The sequence below is a fragment of the Rhinopithecus roxellana genome, chromosome 9, assembly GCF_007565055.1.
Source record: "Rhinopithecus roxellana isolate Shanxi Qingling chromosome 9, ASM756505v1, whole genome shotgun sequence".
In the NCBI taxonomy this organism is placed as follows: domain Eukaryota; kingdom Metazoa; phylum Chordata; class Mammalia; order Primates; family Cercopithecidae; genus Rhinopithecus; species Rhinopithecus roxellana.
In genome coordinates this window covers 25143024-25164864 of record NC_044557.1, presented here as the reverse complement: position 1 = coordinate 25164864, position 21841 = coordinate 25143024, and the positions used below count along the sequence as shown (strand labels likewise).

General features: G+C 35.7%; 1 protein-coding gene across 5 annotated transcripts in view; it reads right to left on the bottom strand.

Annotated features, from left to right (window-relative positions):
* WRN (WRN RecQ like helicase) overlaps positions 1–21841 on the bottom strand; it is a 140799-nt gene that overhangs the window by 61926 nt on the left and 57032 nt on the right. For all 5 annotated transcript variants that reach the window (XM_030938104.1, XM_030938105.1, XM_010370865.2 and 2 more), the window contains exons 14-18: positions 20751–20818; positions 20356–20464; positions 19389–19457; positions 13811–13893; positions 10018–10124 (exon numbers count right to left, since the gene is read on the bottom strand). In XM_030938104.1, coding sequence (XP_030793964.1) covers positions 10018–10124; positions 13811–13893; positions 19389–19457; positions 20356–20464; positions 20751–20818 — 436 coding nt within the window. The remainder of the gene's footprint in view (positions 1–10017; positions 10125–13810; positions 13894–19388; positions 19458–20355; positions 20465–20750; positions 20819–21841) is intronic.

The window sequence follows — 21841 nt, the reverse complement described above, 5'->3', positions numbered from 1 at the left end:
TACAATATTTACTTTTTAAAAATTAGAAATCATTTAAATAAAACATTAAATCCATGAGGTTTCCAAATGCAATTTACCTTGTCTTTTTAAATTAAGCCTACCTGTTAGCTATCTACTTCTCCATTTATTATTTTTTAACATTTATTACATTTGAAATGGTGCTGATATAAGCAGGAGGTAAATTATGCCTTATATTTGTTTAATGTATAATTACAAATTATAAACTCTATTCACTGAAAATCTAACTACATAAAGCAATGGTCTTTTTTTTTTTGGCCTCCTATTTTAAATACATAGGTTTATGTCTTCACAAATCTAGAAGCAAAGCTCCAATGACCCAGATAACCTCTCTTCAGTGGTACTGAGATAATCAATAACATACCATATATAGGAAATATGTATAAATGAAACATGCATTATTAATTGATTGCTAGCAAAGACTTCTTGACTGGATTAGCAGACAGAGCAGGAGACTCAGCAGTTATCAGGAAAAACATGAATATGTCATCTTCCAGAAATTCTAAAGTATAGTAACAACATGCCTCCCCTAAAACTAGATCTCATATTTTTATCCTATTATAGGAAATCACACTTAACTATTGTATTATTTCATTATCAGAAAAAGTGGACTGTCTTACAGCTGTTTCTAAATTATCAGCTGTTCTATCACCAAGAATATAACTTTCTTAAAAATATTCTTTTTGGCTCATGACAGATACAGGAAACAATATTCTCATAAAATAGCTCTTCAGATGCACTGCATCTATTTTACAAACCAACTATCGCAATTATCTTGTATATAAGTGGAAATGTATGTGCAATGTACCAATTTGCAAAGAAGCAATTCTAGAATATGACTCAAAATTAAAACAAGATCAATTTATTGCCGGGCGCGGTGGCTCAAGCCTGTAATCCCAGCACTTTGGTAGGCCGAGACGGGCGGATCACAAGGTCAGCAGATCGAGACCATCCTGGCTAACACGGTGAAACCCTGTCTCTACTAAAAAATACAAAAAACTAGCCGGGCGAGATGGCGGGCGCCTGTAGTCCCAGCTACTCGGGAGGCTGAGGCAGGAGAATGGCGTAAACCCGGGAGGCGGAGCTTGCAGTGAGCTGAGATCCGGCCACTGCACTCCAGCCTGGGCGACAGAGCGAGACTCCACCAAAAAAAAAAAAAAAGATCAATTTATTAAAAATTATAACTACTTTTTCAATCACTATAACTTTACTGAATTAAAAACTCAATCTCCAAACTCATATAAAAAAAAAATCTCCAAACTCACATTAAAAAAAATCAATTAAGTTTGAGAGTAGGTTTTTTCAAATTAAAAAAATTAAATCAAAACGAATGTGACAAGGTAATTGGCATCATTTTTGCATTCTTTATCCTTAAATTTTGTGACACTATTTGAAAAGGCAACCCCAAAATTAATTTCATTGGTTTGTGGCTTAAAATCAGATTGTTCTCTGAATTTACAGTGCCTGCCTAGCAACTTAAAGATGAACAAGCTAATCTATAAAGAGGGTGGTTTCTCTAATCAACCCCCAACATGGGTGTATCTGTGTTAACACACAGGTTTTAACAAATATAAGACTGAGACTAAGGGAAGTTTAAAAATTAGAGGTTCTTAGAACATGCACATTCTCACTCTCACAGTAAAGCGCTTTCACCAGTTTTGGTGTTTTGGTCAAATAATTTATATAAATGCACTAATAAAATACTTGTTTAATTGCATATTAAAAACAGTGATTTTCAGGATACAGTCCATAAGAAAAGAGGGTTGGGTTTGTTTCTAAGCAATATAATGTATAAGTGGGCAGGTAATATATGTATGAAAATGAGGAAGTAAGCATGAAACATGACATATCTTTAAGAAGTTAACAGAAAAACCAGGCAAAAGAATGGCACCACAGTGGAAAAAATCTGTGTTGGAATCAGATTGTTTGAGTTGAAATCCTGTTTTTGCCACTTACTAGATGTGAGATTTTTGAGCTCTTTATTTAACTCTCTAAGCTTCAGTTTCTTCATCTATAAAATGGCTACAATAACAGTGCCAATCTCATAAAGTTATGAATATCAAGTGAGATAAAACATGTAAAGTGCTGTAATGCATGAAATATAGTAAGCGCTCAAAAAGTTTCAACTATTACAAATATTGTCATTAAAATAAAAAAAAAGAATTCTCTATAAGAACTTCAGAGACATGAGTACTCCTTCCAGATTTGAAACTGACATTTGCAAGGACTGTTCTTTCAGCAAAAAAAAAAAAAAAAAAAAATGAGATGGAGAGGGCTGTATGATGTGTTAGACCCATCCTGCTACCAGAAATTCCCTATTCCAGCAATCTGGTAACGGTGAAAATCACTATACATTTACTCTTTTGCCTCAACATTCTAGAAAGATATAGCTCAGAATGTTGCTTCTAGAATTAGAAAATAAATAGAATATATTAAAAATTAATGATAAACTTCCACTTCAGCAATGAATAGGACCTTTTCTCTTATAAGTATGTGGCATTTTATGACATTTAAAATATATAAACTAGAGTGAAGCTTAAAAACAACACACAGTCAGGCTATGAGAAGGGTGACAATACATCCTCACTTGCCGGGACATTCCCAGTTTATGCCTGCAGTCATGGCATAATTATTAATAGCTTGAACTCTTTAATTTTCAGAAGCAAACTACTTCGGGTAATAAATTATACTGTCACTTAGTTCTTAACTCACAAAATGTATTCTTTAAATTGACAGGTCTTAATTTCTTTTTAACAGGCAGCAAGTTTTGCTAAATCAAACAACCAAATATAAATTAATCTTCCTAAATTTATAGTAACAAATTTATGACTATAAATTTAGGAAGATCTTAGACATATACTTCAATGGTGTAGTGCCCACAGATTGAGAAAAGTGTAAGTATTCCACCTGCTTCTAAATTCAGGTCATGTTGCTAATTCTAACTTTGTACTCCATAACATCACACATACTTCATTCATTCATGCACTCATTCTAAATAGTTACTGAGTACCTACTATGTGCTGATCTTTGTAATAAGTACTGGGGAGAAAGTAACGGAAAAACCCCACATGTCTCATGGACTTCACAGTTCCTCTTACTTGAAACGTTAGTAGCTTTAAGACTGATGCAAAGCTTTCTGCCTGCCTGTTCTTTCTCAACACTCACTTTGTCTGATTCCCTCCAAATAGGAATCTTTGTGCCAAACAGTTTAGTGATCTCTGCTGTTTTTGAACTTATTGAAATAATATGGTGTGAAACATTCCAGGTTTATAGCAGTTATCCTAGCATGACTGGAATCAGAAGAAGAAAAAAAGCACCAAGAACAGTGAAAAAAAATGATAGTGCTATAACCACCAGGTGGCATGTCTCACCATTTAGCTAATAAAGAGGGTTCTTGAAAACACCAGGGGAAAAAGGTTTTCTCAGCCATTGCTCGGCCAACACGCTCCCTGCACTGGAGGCCCAACAGAAGGAATGTGCTTTATTAATCCTCCCAAGAAATGAAAATGATCCAATGACATCCATGGCCAGACATAATACAAGATTTAATTCAAGCTAAAAAATGTTTAAGAACTGTATAAAATATTTAAAACTCCTTTACCACAATCCTTCTAGAATCAAAGGCCTAGGAAAGGATTACAGAAAGTAATCTTCCTAGTTTCCAAAAGCTTACTTTAAACCATTCTAAATTAATGGAAATCAGTCCTCCAGGTGCACTGTGCCTAGCGACTTTCACCACAGAAATCCCTTCTAAACATGTCCTACTAACACTGTTCATCTTTTTGTATTATTTGTACCACTTCATAATACCATATTTTGTTTGGTACTATTACTTCTACTGTTATAGGTATGAATCTAGAGTCCTTTACTGAACTATGAGCTACTTGAGGGCAGAAATTACATTTTATGCCTCTTTCAAATCATTGGCTTGTATGGTGTAGCTATTTATGGCCCAACTCTATACTGCCCACTACCTGTTTTGGAAAGTCACTTTACTAATTCTCAGCTTTCTCATCAGAATTCATTCATTCATTCACCCTGTTATATATTGAGCACCTCCTATAAGCCAGGTATTGTTCTAGATTTTATAAACCAACAGTCAAAAACTCCTCCCTACAAAGAATATTCCAGTGAAGAACTCACAGAAAATTAACAAAATATAACACAATAAGTTAAACAGTGATAGTGCTATTTTTAAAACAGCAAAGGTTCAGGAATAATGCTGAATGATGGGGGAGGGGGAACTAATCTGATATTTCAAATATGGTGGCCCAGGAGGCCTAAATGCAAATAATCTGAGAGAAGTAGGGGAGAACATCGCACAGATAATGTGGGGGAAACGTATTCAGGGAAAGGAAGCAGCAGGCACAAAGCCCAGGCGCTGGAGCATGCCTGGAATGTCCAAACAAAAACAAGGAGGGTGGTGTGGCTGAATCCAGTGAATGAGGAGACAAGGAAGAGAAAATGAGGTCAGAGGGAAAATGGAAGGCCAGATCACATGAGGATCGGTAATTTATCATAAGGACTTTTGCCTTTATTTAGAGGGAAATGGCATGCTACTAGGTGGTTCTGAGCAGAAGACATGATCTATCTGACTTCATTTTTAAAGTATCACTTTGGACGCTGTGTTGAAACAGAATGAGGGATGGCAAGAGTGAAAGCAGGAGGCTCTAAGGAGATGATGCCTTTTACCCTGGGGAATGGCAGGGATCAAGAGAGAAATGATTTAATCTGCATATATTCTGCATATATTCTGAAGACCTCACGAGATTTCCTTACTGTTTTTTGTTTTTTTTTTTTGTTTTTTTGTTTTTTTGAGACGGAGTCTCGCTCTGTCGCCCAGGCTGGAGTGCAGTGGCCGGATCTCAGCTCACTGCAAGCTCCGCCTCCCGGGTTTACGCCATTCTCCTGCCTCAGCCTCCCGAGTAGCTGGGACTACAGGCGCCACCACCCCGCCCGGCTAGTTTTTTTTTGTATTTTTTAGTAGAGACGGGGTTTTCACCGTGTTCGCCAGGATGGTCTCGAACTCCTGACCTCGTGATCCGCCCGTCTCGGCCTCCCAAAGTGCTGGGATTACAGGCTTGAGCCACCGCGCCCAGCCTCTTACTGTTTAAATAAACAGTGGAGTGTAAGAAAAAGATAAAAAATTGAGGAAAATTCCAAAATTTTGGCCAATGGAGTTGCTGTTAAACAAGATGGAGGAGAGTGAGGAAAGAGCAGATCTGGAGTGCTACGCGTAAGTCCGTTAGGAAGCGGTTAAGTTTGAGACACCTTTTGGTCATCTCACCAGAGGCATGTTGAGTAGTTACCTAGATGTGTGCCTGTGTGTACACACATATATATGTACATATATTCTACTAAATGGCTAAAATGAACAAATAGTGACAACACCAAATGCTGGCAAAGAGGCAAAAACAACTGGATCACTCATATACTGCTGGTATCAGTCTCTGATGGAGATAAAAATTTGGGAGTTCTCAGCATAGGCTTGGTATTTAAAACTGCAAGCTGGGCGTGGTGGCTCACATCTGTAATCCCAGCACTTTGGAAGGCCAAGGCAGGTGGATCACCTGAGGTCAGGAGTTCAAGACCAGCCTGGCCAATATGGTGAAACACCATCTCTACTAAAAATACAAAAATTGGCTGGGTATGGTGGCGCATGCCTGTAATCCCAGCTACTCGGGAGGCTGAGGCAGGAGAATCACTTGAACCCTAGAGGCAGAGGTTGCAGTGAGCTGAGATCATGCCATTGCACTCTAGCCTGGGCAACAAGAGTGAAACTCTATGTCAAAAATTAAAAAATAAATAAAATAAAACTGTATGTTAGGTGAAATGACCAAGAAAATGAGTACAAAGGTAGGTCCAAAGACTAAGGTTTCTGGAAGGCCAACATTAAAAGGGCAGGGAGATGAGAAGAAACAGGAGACTGAGAATAAAGAGACAGTAAGGAAAGAAGAAATCCAGGAGTGTGTGCTGTCCTATGTGACTACTGAAGAATTATTTCAAGAAGTAGTAAGAAGATTTTAATAGCTACCTTGTTGAACCATGCTACAAAAATCTGACACGAGGTCAGTCACATCACTGAAGCTCAATTCACATGGCTTGATTTTCCCTCAATATAAACTTGCTAAATAGTATATTTAATTTCTTTTTGGTTTGTTCTGTTTTAATATCTGCTCCAACCAAACTCTGTGAGATAAGCTAACAAAAGACACTATTTTTGAGATTCCTCTCAATTTGCTATCTATAAGCAAGATTAATGAGCAATGAAATTGAACTAGACTACCAAAAGAATAACAATTTCTAACACAGTTTACTCACAACACTGGGAAATCCTGGGCTCAGAAGGCACCACTGCCTCACTACTACCAAGAAAACTTAAACATAAGTCAACTTTATTTATTCATTCAAAATTAATATAACAGGCTAGAGAACCCAGAAATAGACCTAGACAAATACACCCTAATGACTTTCAACAAAGGGGCAAATGCAATTTAACAAGGGAAGGATACCCTGTTCAACGAAGGGTCTGCAGTAATTTAACATCTATTGGGAAAACAATGAACCTTGACTTAAACCTCACGCCTTATACAAAATTTAACTCAAAATGGATCACAGACCTAAAACATAAAACTGTAACAATTTTAGGAAAGAACCATAGGAGAGAATCTTCAGGATCTAGGGCTAGGTGAAGAGCACAATCCATAAACGAAAAAATGATAAACTGGATTTCACTAAAATGTAAAATATGTACTCTGTGAAAGACATGGTAAAAAGAATGAAAAGACAAGCTACAAAATGAAAGAAATATTTGAAACCATGTATCTGACCAAGGACTCGTTTCTACAATGTATTTTTTAAACTCTTAAAACTCAACAGAAAAAAACAAGCACTCCAATTATATAAGGAATTTCACCAGAGGCAAATTAGCATATGAAAAAACATTCAACATTATTAGCCATGAGAGAAATGCAAATTAAAAGTAAGATACCACTCGACACCTATCAAAATGGCTAAAATAAAAAACAGTTGCAACAACAAACCGGTGGCAAGGATAACTAGATCATTCACACACTGCTGACAGGAATGTAAAATGCTATAGCCACTTTGGAAAACAGTTCGGCAATTCCTTAAAAACTAAAAATACACTCCTGGACATTTATCCCAGAGAAATGAAAACTTTTATATTTTCAGGTTGTTTAGCCATGCATATATTGAAGAACCTTTGAGATACACACAAATGTTCATAGCATCTTTATTCATAATAGTCAAAAACTGGAAAACAACCCAAAAGTTCTTCAACAGGTGAACAGTTAAACTGTAGTACACCCATACCATGGAATACTCTGTAATAATAAAAAGGAACAGACTTCCAAAAAACAGTCACGTGGTACTTAATGGCATTTCTGTCAATGACAGATCACATGTAGAACAGTGGTCCCATAAGATTATAATGGAGCTGAAAAATTCCTATCACCACGTGATGTCATAGCCACCATAATGTCTTAGCACAAGGCACTGCTCACGTTTGTAGTGATGCTGCTATCAATAAACCTACTGTACTACCAGTCATTAAAAAGTATAGCACATACAATTATGTACAGTATATAACTGGAGGAATAATAAACAAGTATGTTACTGGTTCACATATTTACCTATACCCTTTTCCATTATTTTAGAGTATACTCCTTCTACATATTCATTTTCTAAAGTTAACTGTAAAACAGCCTCAGGCAGGTCCTTCAGGAGGTATCTAGGAGAAGGCATTGTTATCACAGATGACAGCTCCATGAGTGTTACTGCCCCTAAAGAACTTCCAGTGGGACAAGATGTGGAGGTGGAAGACAGCAATACTGATGATCCTGACCCTGTGTAGGTCTAGGCTGATATGCGTGTTTGTATTTTAGTTTTTAACAAAAAAGTTTAAAAAATAAAAATAAAATTTTAAAATAAAGGCTTATGGAATGCATTAATCAAGGAAGAAAAAATTTTTGTAAAGCCGTACAATGCGTTTATGTTTTAATCTAAGAGTTATTACAAGAGTCCAAAGTCAAAAAGTGTTTTAGGTTTATGAATCAAAGTTACAGTAAGTTGAGATTAATTTATTATTAAAGCAAGAAAATTTTTAAAGAAAATTTAAAATAAATTTAGTGTAGACTAAGTGTACAATATGTATAAAGTCTACAGTAGTGTAGAGTAATGTCCTAGGCCTTCACATTCACTCACCACTCACTCACTCAGAGCAACTTCCAGTCCTACAAGCTCCATTTGCAGGAAGCACCCTATATAGGTATACCATCTTTTATCTTTTGTACTGTATTTTTACTGTGCCTTTTCTACATTAGATATGTTTAGATACACAAATGCTTACCATTGTATTACAGTTGCCTGCAGTATTCATTACAGTAACATGCTGGACAGGTTTACAGCCTAGGAGCAATAGGCTCTACCATACAGCCTAGGTATGCAGTAAGCTTTATCATGCAGGTTTGTGTAAGTGCATGTTCAGATAACCACGAAATGTCCTAAGAACACATTTCTCAGAACATATCTCTGTTGTTAAGCAACACATGACCACAAACAACTTGGATGGATCTCAAGGTAATTATGTTGAGTGAAAAAAACTAATTCCAAAAGGTGACAAATTGCATGATTCCATGTATGTAACATTCTTGAAATAAAATTTTAGAGAGTGAGACCAGATTTGTGGTTGCCAGTGGCTAGCGCTAGGGGTGGGAAGAACAGCTCCAGGGAGCTTTGTGGTAAGGGAACATTTGGTATCCTGACTGCAGTGGTAGTTACACAAATGTACATGAGATTAAACTTTATAGAACAATACACACACCATACAAAAGAATACTTACAAAACTGGAGAAATAGGAAGAAACTCTAGACACTGTACAAATGTCATATTTCTAGTTTTGATACTGTACTATAGTCATGCAAGATGATACTGTTCAGGAAACCGGGTGAAAGGTACATAGGACCTCTCTATATGTTTTCTTTTTTTTTTTTACAACTTCTTGTGAATCTATAATTTTCAAAATAAAAAATAAAACAGTGCTACAGTGCTAGTATTGTGGGTTTTTAAACCATTCATGTAAATATGCCAATCATGTAGAATATTCATATAAAAATTTGTTTTGTTTTGTTTTGTTTTGTTTGAGACAGATTTTCGCTCTTGTTGCCCAGGCTGGAGTGCAATGGCACGATCTCGGCTCACTGCAACCTCCGCCTCCCGAGTTGAAGCGGTTCTCCTGCTTCAGCTTCCCGAGTAGCTGGGATTACAGGCACCTGCCACCACGCCCAGATAATTTTTGTATTTTTAGTAGAGACGGGGTTTCACCACGTTGACCAGGCTGGTTTCCAACTCCTGACCCCAGGTGATCTGCCCACCGTGGCCTCCCAAAGCGCTGGGATTACAGGCGTGAGCCCTGGCACCTGGTCAAAATTTGCTATTTTTTATAATAGGGAAGAAAGGGAAATTCTAATACTGAAAGCTTTAATAAAATCTCTGTAGAATAGTTCAAACTTCAGGTTTTCAATGTGATACAAAAAGGGGTAACCGGGATTTCACAGCATCCTAGAGTAAAAGGACATACGGATGAAAGATCACTGAGAAGACATTTGGACAAATATGGCCCACAGCCTGTTTTGTTATGGCCCACCAGTGAAAAACGTAACCCTTTACATTTTTAAAGGGTTACTAAAAGAAAAAAGAGAGAGAGAGAGGAATATGTGATACAGACTACATGTGGCCTATAAAGCTTGAAATATTTATTACCTGGTCCTTTCAGAAAAGGTTTGTCAAGCCTTGTTCTATTGTATTCCTCAATAGATTATATGCCAACTTTAGAATTTTTTAAAAAATAGTTCTCTTTTTACATTATCCATTTGTTCTTTTATAGTGAAGTCTTCAGCTTTTTTACCACTCCCCAATCCTGAATGCTCTCCTTAGTAAGAATGTTATTTCGGGACATCAGACTTGGCAAAGCTTACCCTTGGGAGTGCTGTCTTTAGGGAGCCCAACTTCCTGAATGAATTCCTAAAATCATGCCCCCACTCAGAAATACAGTGAGCCTCATCCACAGCAATGAGTGTGATGCCTATAAAAAAGAAAAACACGTAAAGGAAAATATAAAGCTCAAAAGGAAAAAATAAACTCATCTACATCTCCGAAGGAGAATAAATAACCAAAATCAAAGAATTTGGTTCCTATAAAAACAGAAGCATAAATACCATCATATTAACACCAAACATCATTATTGGAAATAGGGAGAGGGGAGATACATGAATAAAAGGCTTAAGAATTTTAAAAGGAAATATTTATGTATTAATCCAAAGAAGACATTTATTGGATCTCAGCTTTCATCACTATTCCTTGGAGAGATGAATTGCTTACTGTGACTTTGTCTCCAAAACTATCCACCTGCATTTCTCTTTGGTAATACCTTCAATTTTGTCTCATGCATTAGCTATTAAAAGAGATAAAAAGAGCCAGCAAATTTCTACTGAAATTAACTGCATCGCCATCCATGACTGATCACATATCATATTGCAAAGAGTCCTCTGAAATGCCAGTATCAGAGCACAGGAGGACAGTCACATTTTCTAATGTAAAATGGTATGGGAAGAACTAAATCACATGATGTACAAAGTAGGTAAGAAGAAATGTAATTTGTTCTTTCTTCCTGTAGTAACCCCTCTGCTCTGCCCCCACACCAGACATACACACTGAAGCAGAATCAACAGTGTGTTGTAATGCATGTCAGAACAATGACTTCAGATTTTTCAAAGTAGTAACAGTAGTGCTTTTGCCCTCAATTAACAAATTGATACATAAGAATAATTTTTTCCTTCAATGAGTATGATCATTCTTTGATACTTCTCTGAGCATTAATAATGTTTGGACACTAAGAGGAGGATGATTAAAAAGCTCTAAAGTCAGACTGCCCAGATGCAGAACTTGGCTCCACTACCTGCCATGTGTATTACCTTAAGCAAGTTACTCAAGCTTTCCAAGTCTCAGTCCTCTCACAAGTAAAATGTGGATAATAATAGTACCTAACATTTTCTAGATGCTCTAAAGATTAAATTATATCATTCACATAAAATGCTAAAATAGGGCCTGGCACACACAAAAAAAATTGCTACTACTACTATTATGTTTAATAAATATCTATTATTATCCAAACACGTTTCTAGCAATAAAAAGACTAATAAAATACAATCCATGACCTGAGGAGTTCACAATTCTAAAAGAGGAGACAGACATGCAAATAAACAATTACAATTCATTGACATTACAAGTTACAACAGTCTTAAGATAGTGTGGAGGAGAAAGAAAGCCAAAAACAAAAATAAAAAAAAAAAGACTAAACATGGGGGCAAAGTCAGTTATTTGTATCAAAATTCTCTGGGTACTACTGAGTGGCTGGAAAAAATTCAGTATTATCACTATAATTATTTTGGCTTTTGAAACTAAACCTGAGTGACTGATTGATTTCTCCCTCCCTCCTTCCTTCCTTCCTTCCTCCCTTCCTTCCTTCCTTCTCTCTCTCTTTCTCTTTCGTAACTAGGACTATAACAGGTACCATGCTTAGCTCATTTTTTTTTTTTTTCAGAGATGGGGTCTCACTGTGTTGCCCAGGCTGGTCTTGAACTCCTGGGTTCAAGCAATACTCCTACTTCAGCTCAGATTTTAAATTAAATAGGTTGAAACAGAGATGATGGTCTCTTTTACTTTAAAACTTTCCGTTTTTTTAAAAGCTTTAGTTACAGGTTTGACAAACTAGCTTTTAAAGGAGCTAAACCTTATCCCTCAAAATCAGTTTAGACAAGCTTTTGCCAACATTCACTTAAGTTAAAAGTCTGGTTGGTAAGGAGTCTCCCTATAAAACTATGTTTGCTCTTTCTGTTAAAAATCCAGACTACTTAAGTAATTTAACATTTACCGAAAAATGAGGAATCTGATTAGCTAAATGTCAGACTGCTGTACAAATAACATCCTGCGTATATTCATTTTTGCAAGCATTGTACAATTTCCCGCAACAAAAGGCAAAGGAAAATATTTCAAAAATAACTTTTATTTAATTTATCCCTTTTTATTCAACACTGAGTCAACCAGAGAACATTTTCATCCATTATAAGCGAAGTACACTGCTCTAATAATTGCAGTGTTCATAATTCATCCATTACAAAAAAATAAAAATCGAGTTTTAACTACTTGTCGAAAGTATTAAGTATTTGCTTAAATACTTAAGCTTATTATTCATTTAACACTATCGCAGAAACAAAGCAAATAGTAAAAACGTACCCAGACCACTATAGACATAGACCCTAGCTTTTGCAACACAACCATGAAATTTATATATAGGGTAGTTATTCTTAATTCAAAGTGAAATATTCACAAGAACTTCATACAACCTAATAGGAAACATATCAAATTCATTGTCCATTAAAGGCAAAAAATATAGTATGTCAATAAGGGAGTTTAAGAGCTCATAAATGTACTCGTTGCTAATATATTTAATGAAATGTTAATTGCTGCCCTCATGCTGTTGTTAGTTTTAACACATACCAAAAAAGATACAAGTTTGTTTTCATTATATTGTTGGAAAAATTATCAAATGCTTTCCTACAGTTATATGAAAGTAACCGTTAAATGAGACGTTGCAATTTGAAAACCTAACCTATCTGGAATTATTTCAATACATAATTATACAACAAGATCATATGATATTAAAAAATTAAATTTGGTTAGGGCAACTGAAGGTGTGAAATAGGGGCATTTGCAATAGAAGCCATGATTGCAATTCTTGGATAGTTGAGCCTAACCACCAAGAAGAAAAAAAAATTCTTTTTTGAGGCATGGTCTCGCTCTGTTGCCCAGGATGGAGCACAGTAGCGTAATCTCGGCTCACCGCAGCCTCCATCTCCCAGGCTCAAACAATCCTCCTACCTCAGCCTCCCAAGTAGCTTGGACTACAGGCATGCACCACCAGGCTCGGCCAATTTTTTAAAAAATTATTTGTAGAGACAAGGTCTCACTAAACTGAGGCTTAAAATATTTTTAAGAACAAAAAAAAGTGCTATCAACTTTTGACTAATTCTATATTTACACTTTCTAGGAAATAAACTCTGACTTATCCAAGTTTTTGGGTTTTGTAATAAATCAAACTCACTAGTGGCAACTAATCAAAGGTACTGTGGTTTCCAACCCTGGCTATACATCAGAATCACCTGTGAGAAGCCACCAATGCCAGGTGCCACCCCAGGCCTGTTAAATCAGAATTTTCAAGGTTGGGGGTTGGTTACCTACATTTTTTTTAAGTTTGAAAAGTGATTCTTATGAACAAAGAGAGTACAAAACCACTACATTGACTTAATTTAGATACAGAACATGAAAAACAAGTAAATTAAAATTTCATAGAACTAGGATTCAACATTCATTCAACAATATGTTTAAGTGCCTATGTGCCAAGCACACTGCATTGGGGAAATATAAATTTTAAAAAGTGGTATTTTTCCCTTGAAAAGTTTATAGCCTAGCAGAAGAAAACAGATACATAAACAGGTAATTATGCTAACAGAGCCTAATTTCTGTAGCAAAAGGAATTATAGAGTATCATGGGATAAGATAGGTGAAACGCCAAGTTAGAGAGTCAGATTTCCTGGAGGAAGTAATGTTTGAAATAAATTTTAACAGAAGTGAAATCCAGTGTCCATCCATAGGTTTAACTTTAAAGATTAACTCAGTAAGTATTTACAGAGATCTTTCTTTACCACTTACCAATATCAGCCTCAAGTTGCTGGAGTAGGCCCATGTTACCTGAACAGTATTCTGGAGTTATGTATACAATCCGGTATTTGCCTCTGTAAAAACAAACAAAACAAAAAGAAAAAAAAAAAAAACAGGAAAGGAAATATATTAACAATAAAGAAAACAATCATCTCAAGGAATTACAACTTAAAATCAAAATACCTGATGAATGTTTAAATACTTTATGTCACGAAAATCTAAAAGATTGCTATATACATGCAGAGAATGCTTACCTCTTCTGAGAGAAAAATGAGGATGACTCACTAAAGACTAAATATAAAAATAAAGCCCTATTGTATTTTCCAAACCCAATTCCAGTCTCTTCCTAAGGGCTGGCTAATTTCTTTTAAGTGGGATCTATGAGACATTCCTTTATCCTTAATACAAAATTCAATATACACTTATGCTAGCTTGAGTTAATTTCTATCCTGGGTAGACAGAATCCTAATTAAGACACTGTTTGTAACAAGGCTAGGTCTGGGGCAAAATATTTACAGAGTCTGTGCTCCATTCTATGAAATGAAGACCTAGATCAAACCAAATGTAATGAAACTTAATTTTCTATATGGAAAGACTTTAAAAGCATTCACCTATCCATTCAACAGATGTTTAAGTGTCTACTGTGCGCCAGGCACTGTGCTTTCACAAGGAATCAAATATTAACAAAACAGATATGCCTTTACCTTTATGAAATTAACATTGTATTCTAATTAACATAGGGAAACAGTATAAAGAATAAGCTCTGGGCCGGGCGCGGTGGCTCAAGCCTGTAATCCCAGCACTTTGGGAGGCCGAGACGGGCGGATCACGAGGTCAGCAGATCGAGACCATCCTGGCTAATACGGTGAAACCCCGTCTCTACTAAAAAATACAAAAAACTAGCCGGGCGAGGTGGCGGGCGCCTGTAGTCCCAGCTCCTCGGAAGGCTGAAGCAGAATGGCGTAAACCCAGGAGGCGGAGCTTGCAGTGAGCTGAGATCCGGCCACTGCACTCCAATCCGGGCGACAGAGCGAGACTCCGCCCCCCCCAAAAAAAAAAAAAAAGAATAAGCTCTGATGTCAAACTGCCCAGTTCTACTTCTTACAAGGTAAGTGATGTTAGCCAAGTTACTTTACCATGCCCAGTTTCTTTGGTATAAAACAGTGACAATAATTATCAAGACAGCTAATTGTTTCGATATCTAGATTCAAGGTAAACTCAATCAAAATCCCAGCAGGCACTTTGGTTGAAAAGGTGATGCTGACATGCTCACAGAAATACAAAGGACATAGAACAGCCAGAAAAACTCTGAAAGAAAAGAACAAAGCTAGAGGCCTTGCACTATCTGATTTCCAGGTTTATTATAAAGCTATAGTAATCAAGACACCAATCAAGACAGACATAGATCCACAGAACACAGAATACAGAGTGCAGCAAATGACCCACATATATGCAGTCAATTTATTTTTGACAAAGGTACAAAGTCAATTCAGTGTAAAAGCATAGTCTTTTTTAAAAATGGAGCTGGAACAATATGTGAAAAAAATATAAACTGTAATCAATACCTCCTACAATAGACAACATTTACTAAAAATGAATCATAAATCTAAATGTAAAACTTAAAACTATAAAACTTTTAGGAGAAAACATAACAGCAAATCTTTGCAACCTTGGGTCAAAACACTAAAAGCAAAAATCCCTAAAAAAACAAATCGACAAACTGGACTTCATCAAAATGAAAAACTGCTGCTCTTCAGAAGAACTGTGTGGAAAGTATGAAAAGTCATAAACTAGGAGAAAATGTTTTCAAAGCATATATCAAATAAAGAATTTATATTCAGAATACAGAAATGACTATCAAAACTCAATAAGTAAAAACAAGCAGAAGATTTGAACAGGCACTTCCTCAAAGAAGATATACAGATGGCCAGTAAGTGTATGAAAATATGTTCAATATAATTAGTCATTAGGGAAAAGCAAACTAAAAATAAAATGAGACACTATTAGAATGGCTTAAATTAAAGATCAGCTAGACTAAGTGATGGCAAGGATGGGGAGGAACTGGACCTCTCATACACTGCTGGTGGGAACATCCCATGATACAATCACTCTAAAAAGCTTGATAGTTTCTTAAACAAAGAATTAAAAAATAGTCCAGTAATTCCACTCTTAGGCATATATGCAAAAGCATTGAAAATGTATGTTTATAAAAAAATTGGTACACAAATGTTCATAGCACCATTATTCATAACAGCCAAAAAGGAAACAACCCAAATGTTCATCACTGATGAATGAATTTTTTAAAATGTGTATGCCCATACTATGGAATATTATTTAGTCATAAAAAAAGACTGAATGAAGTACTGATAAGATTACGCTAAGTGGAAGAAGCCAGACACAAAAGACCATATACTGTATGAGTTCATTTATAGACATATCCAGAATAGGCAAATCATAGAGACAGAAAACAGAATAGTGGTTGGAAGTGGGTAGAACAGAGACAAAAGTCCGGGCAGATTGGCTCACGCCTGTAATCCCAGTGTTTTGGAAGGCTGAGGTGGGACAATTACTTGAGCCCAGGAGTTTGAGAACAACCTAGGCAACAGAGCAAAATCTCATCTCTATTAAAAATAAAACAAATTAGCCAGGTATGGTAACTTGTGCCTACAGTTCCAGCACTCAGGAGACTGAGGTGGGAAGATCGATTGAGCCCAGGAAATCAAGGCTGCAGTGAACCATGATCATGCCAGTGCACTCCAGCCCGGGTGACAAGGGGAGACCCTGTCTCAGAAAAAAAGAAAAGAAAAGAAAAGGGACAATAGGGAATGACCACATAATGGGTACGGAAATTCTTTTGGGAGTTAGGAAAATGTTCTGGAATTAATATATAGTAATATATTTATATATATAATATATAATATTACTATATATTATATAGCAATAATGTTATATATTATATATTATACTATATATTATTACTACACCAAAACCCACTGGACTTTAGTAATGATTACAATGGTAAAAGTGGCTGGGCGTAGTGGCTCATACCTATAATCCCAGCACTTTGGGAGGCCGAGGAGGGCAGATCACGAGGTCAGGAGATCGAGACCATTCCTGGCTAACACGGTGAAACTCCATCTCTACTAAAAGCATAAAAAAATTAGCCGGGCATCATGGCGGACGCCTGTAGTCCCATCTACTTGGGAGGCTGAGGCAGGAGAATGGCATGAACCTAGGAGATGGAGCTTGCAGTGAGCCGAGATCACGCCACTGCGCTCCAGCCTGGGCAACAGAGCAAGACTCCATCTCAAAATAAAATAAAATTAAAAAATGGTAAAAGTTATGTTCTGTGAATTTTATCTCAATTAGAAAAAAGAAAGTTAAACATATATCCATCACATGTTCCAGTCATTCCACTCCTTCATATATAATCAATAAAATGAAAACATATGTCCATACAAAGACTTATACATGAATGTTCACAGCAGCTTTATTTGTAATAACTCAAAACTGGAAACAATCCAAATGTCTATCAGGTGAATGGATAAACAACTTGTTGGATATCCATAAAATGTAATCCACTTAACAATAAGAGGAATGAACTATTACTCAATGTAATAACATGGATGTATCTCAAAATAATTATGCTGCATTATTTAAACCAGACAAAAAAAAGAGCACATAAAATATGATTGACTCCGTGTATATATAATTTTAGAAAACGCAAACTAGTCTATAGTAACAGGAAGGAGATCAGCAATTACCTGGTGACGGGGATTGAAACAAAAAGGTAAACTTTGTGGGTGATGAATATGTTCATTATCTGGATGAGGGTTTCGTGAGTGCACACCTGTGCCAAAGCTTATCAAATTATACTTTCTCAGCATATAAAATTTATTGTAAGTCAATTATACCTCAATAAAGGTGATTTAAAATGCTTAGAAAAAAAGAAAACATGTTCACGAAAAATATTTTTACAAGGATGTGTATAGCAGCTTTATTAGTCCAAAACTAGAAAAATAGCCTAGGTGTCTATCAATAAGAAAATGTAAAAACAAACTGTGTTATATTCAATGAAATACAATAAAATAACACTCAGATATTTAAAAAAAACAAACAAACAAACAACTATGCCAGGTGCAGTGGTTCACACCTGTAATCCCAGCACTTTGGAAGGCCAAGGCAGGAGGATCGCTTTCTAATTTTATCTCAGAAAAAAGAAAGTTAAACATATATCCACCACAGGATCCAGTCATAATACTCCTTGCAGCTTTATTTGTAATAATCCAAAACTGGAAACAATCCTGAGGCCAGGAGTTCAAGACCAGCCTGGGCAACCAAGCAAGATCCTGTCTCTACAAAAAATTTAATAATTAGCCAGGCATAGTGGAACATGCCTGTGGCCCTAGGTACTTGGGAGGCAGGAAGATAGCTTGAGCCCACTAGTGAGAGGCTGCAGTAAGCTATGATTGCACCACTGTACTCTAGCCTGGGTGACAGGAGACCGTGTCTATAAAAAACAAAAACAAAACAAAACAAAACCAAAAACTACTGACACATGCAACAGCATGGAAGAATCTCAGAAACATTACACCAAATGAAAGAAGTCTCACACAAAAGAGTTCATATTGTGTCAACACATTTATATGGCATTCTACCAAACTACGGTAGAGAAAATCAGAGCAGAGGCTTGCCTAGGATGGAGGATGGAAGGACAGACTGCGGAGAGACATGAAGAAACTTTCTAGAGTGTCAGTAATATTCTATATCTTCTTAGAGGTTTGGTTTACATCTTTGTATGTATTTATCAAAACTCAGTAAATACATGTGTATCTCATGTGTATGTATATACTAATATGTATGTAAAGAAAGCAGCTGCTTAATGGGCAGGGGTGTTCTTTTGGGAGTGATGAAAATGTTCTGAATTAGAACATGCATATATATGCATATATATTAATATATGTGTATGTATATACATGTGTATATATGTTTGTGTGTGTACATATATATATACACACGCACACAAAATGGGTGTGTGTATGTGTGGCTGAGATGATATCCTCCTTAGGAATTACATCATGATAGAATTGGTTGGGCAAGAGACCTAGAATCCAGTCCCTGATCAGTCAGTCATTGAATGACTTTGGGCAAATTACTTGTCTCTGAGCCTCAGTTTTCTCATCTATAAAATGAGACAAATCTTGATACTCTCCAACTTCTCTTCCAAAACCAAAATTTTTATAATTCTGTGACTACAATGTGAATCTTATAGCCCAAGAACTGAGAATAACAGATTTCTTCAAGTTTGAAGGATTTAAAAAGTAACAGTCCTGCAAAGGTACTATAAAAAGAAAGTGCATTTTAAAATCATGGACTTTTCTTCAGGCATTTAATAAAATTTGTTTGTGTACAAAATTCTCTCATATACCACAGACATCTGACCACATGATTAGAAATCACAGAAATTACTCACAACTTCCTCAGCAACATGTAATTCACCCATGTAACAAACTTGCTCATGCAGCCCCATGAATCCAAATTAAAAGTTGAGGGGAAAAAAATTACTCACAATTTAATGTCTGTTAGAACATTTTCTGACTGTGCTGATCCAAGGAAGCAAGTTGGGATGTTCGACATTCTATAAGAAGAAAAACAAATATTCTGGCCCCGTGTACACACTACACATATCAATTTGATTCTTAAGTGAGCAAGAATAAAGAAATATAATAATGTATATTCCTGTTCTTTGCAATTTTCTTTTTTGTCACTTACTAACTTGATAAGCAAATGTCTTCAAGGGCCTTATCAGAATGCAAGTTTTTAAGGTGGGTCTTTGAAAGAGACTGTTAAGTTCAGGGCAGCAGGAGATGACCGGGAGGGTAAAGGAATAGGTTGCTAGAACCTATTCCTTCTATCTAACTGTATGTTTGTACTCATTAACCAACAATAGGGTAACTATAGTTAACAACAATAATACTGTATATTTCAAAGCAACTCGAAGAAAAGATTAGAAATGTTCCCAGCACAAAGAAATGATAAACGTTCAAGCTGATGAACAAATGCCCTGATTTGATCAAGTGTATTTTATATGAGTGTATCAAAATACTACAGTACCCCATGAATATGTAAAGATATTATGTATCAATTTAAAAACAGATTGCAAGCTCAGGTTGAAGAAGCTGAAAATTTTTTCATAGATAAAAAATATACTTCCATGTATACACTTCTTATCAAGCTAAAAAGCAAGCATAACAGAAACAGAAAATAATTTTGAGATATTCAGTGTAAACCAGCATAAAGTAATAATGGTTTTTAAAAGAATTTTATCAGGGCCACCTGGTAGCTTTGAATTACAGAGAACACAAGAAAGAAGATAAGCTCTTCCACTAAAGTGTCATTTATTACTGATAAAGATAAAGCAATACCTGCAGAAATGTGTTATTGTGAACTAGATTTTAACATGCATGATGGATCAGATGTTTCACCCGCAGAAGAAAAAAAGAGGGTGATGCTGCAGCAATGATAACATGACTTACTTAAGCTGTAGCACTTGGTCTTCCATCAGAGAAATAAGGGGAGAGATGACAAGGCCAATCTTGCCTACATAAACAGGTGGATACTGGAAGCACAAACTCTTTCCATATCCTTGAAATGAAAAAAAAAAAAAATGCTCATAGAAATAAAAATAAACCTTTGACACTTTCATTTCTTTTTACGACGTACTTATACAGATGAATGGTCAATACTAGTATGCTATCTTTCTAAAAGCTAATTGATACATAAATCTGAGCATCTGTTCTCTGTTCACTCTCTTCTATATTTTACATCATTTGTAGTTGCATTTGTATTTTGAGAGGTTAATGAAAGATTATTTCAAACTCTTCATGCTTTATTTTTAAAGGATTAGGTTATTTGCTTAAATACAACTTACCAGTTGCCATGACAGCAACATTATCTCTTCTTTCTTCCAATACTGAATGAATCACTTTCCACTGAACTCTTGAAGGTGAAAAGCAAAAAGCTATTTTGTTTTATTAATAAGAAACCCAAGGTACAAATTAAAATCCATTCAATTTTTCATTTCCTTTAATAGAATTTATTTTCGAACTTCATACATAAATCTGCACAAACCTGGAACTTTAAAACAATGAATGCCATTTGAGCAACCTCCCATTCAAGCTAACTAACAACTACCATTTGGTATATGTATTAAATTTCATTACATATATCTAAAGTAAAAAACAGATTCTAAGCTTCATAGTAGATATCCAAAAGAATCAATACTTCAAAATAATAAGAGAAATGCTCCAGGGACAAGGACTGACTGAAAAGGGAAATAAGGGAACTCTGTGAGGTGATGATAATAATATCTCTTGATAAGAATTTGGGTTACATGGGTATGCACATGTATACTTAAAATTTGCAAATGTACACTTAAAAAGTTTTATATTTCCTTACGTGCAAATTTTACATCAAAAGAAAAAACTGTAAGTAAATATTTAACTCGTTAATAATTTACATGCTGAAATCCTTAGGTGGAAGTGTAATGGTGTCCTTAATTGACCCTGAGATGTATATTAAAACTGGAATGAATTAATGGATGGATAGAGAGATATGAACGTGATACGTGATAAAACAAGTATAGTAATGATAGTAGAATTTAGGTGGTGGGAATACAGACATGCACAGAAAAAAAACTATTTCAACTTTACTACATCTTAGAAAATTTTCTTAATATCATGGGAAAAAAAATTGGAGAGGTGGTCTTCTGGCATGCTGTTAATGACCTATTCTTAACTAAGTGCTGGCTACAGGGTGCCCAGTTTATGAAAATTCATTGATCTCTACACCATGTGCACTTTTCTGTATGTAAGACATAAATAAAAAATGTTTAAGATCAAAAGAAAAGAGGAAAGAAATACTTCAGTAGATTACATTTTAAATTCTCAGAATAGGAAAAATTCAGTCTAGATTTTCACATGCTTATTAGTTTTATTCATATTTACTTGTTCATCTCATTCT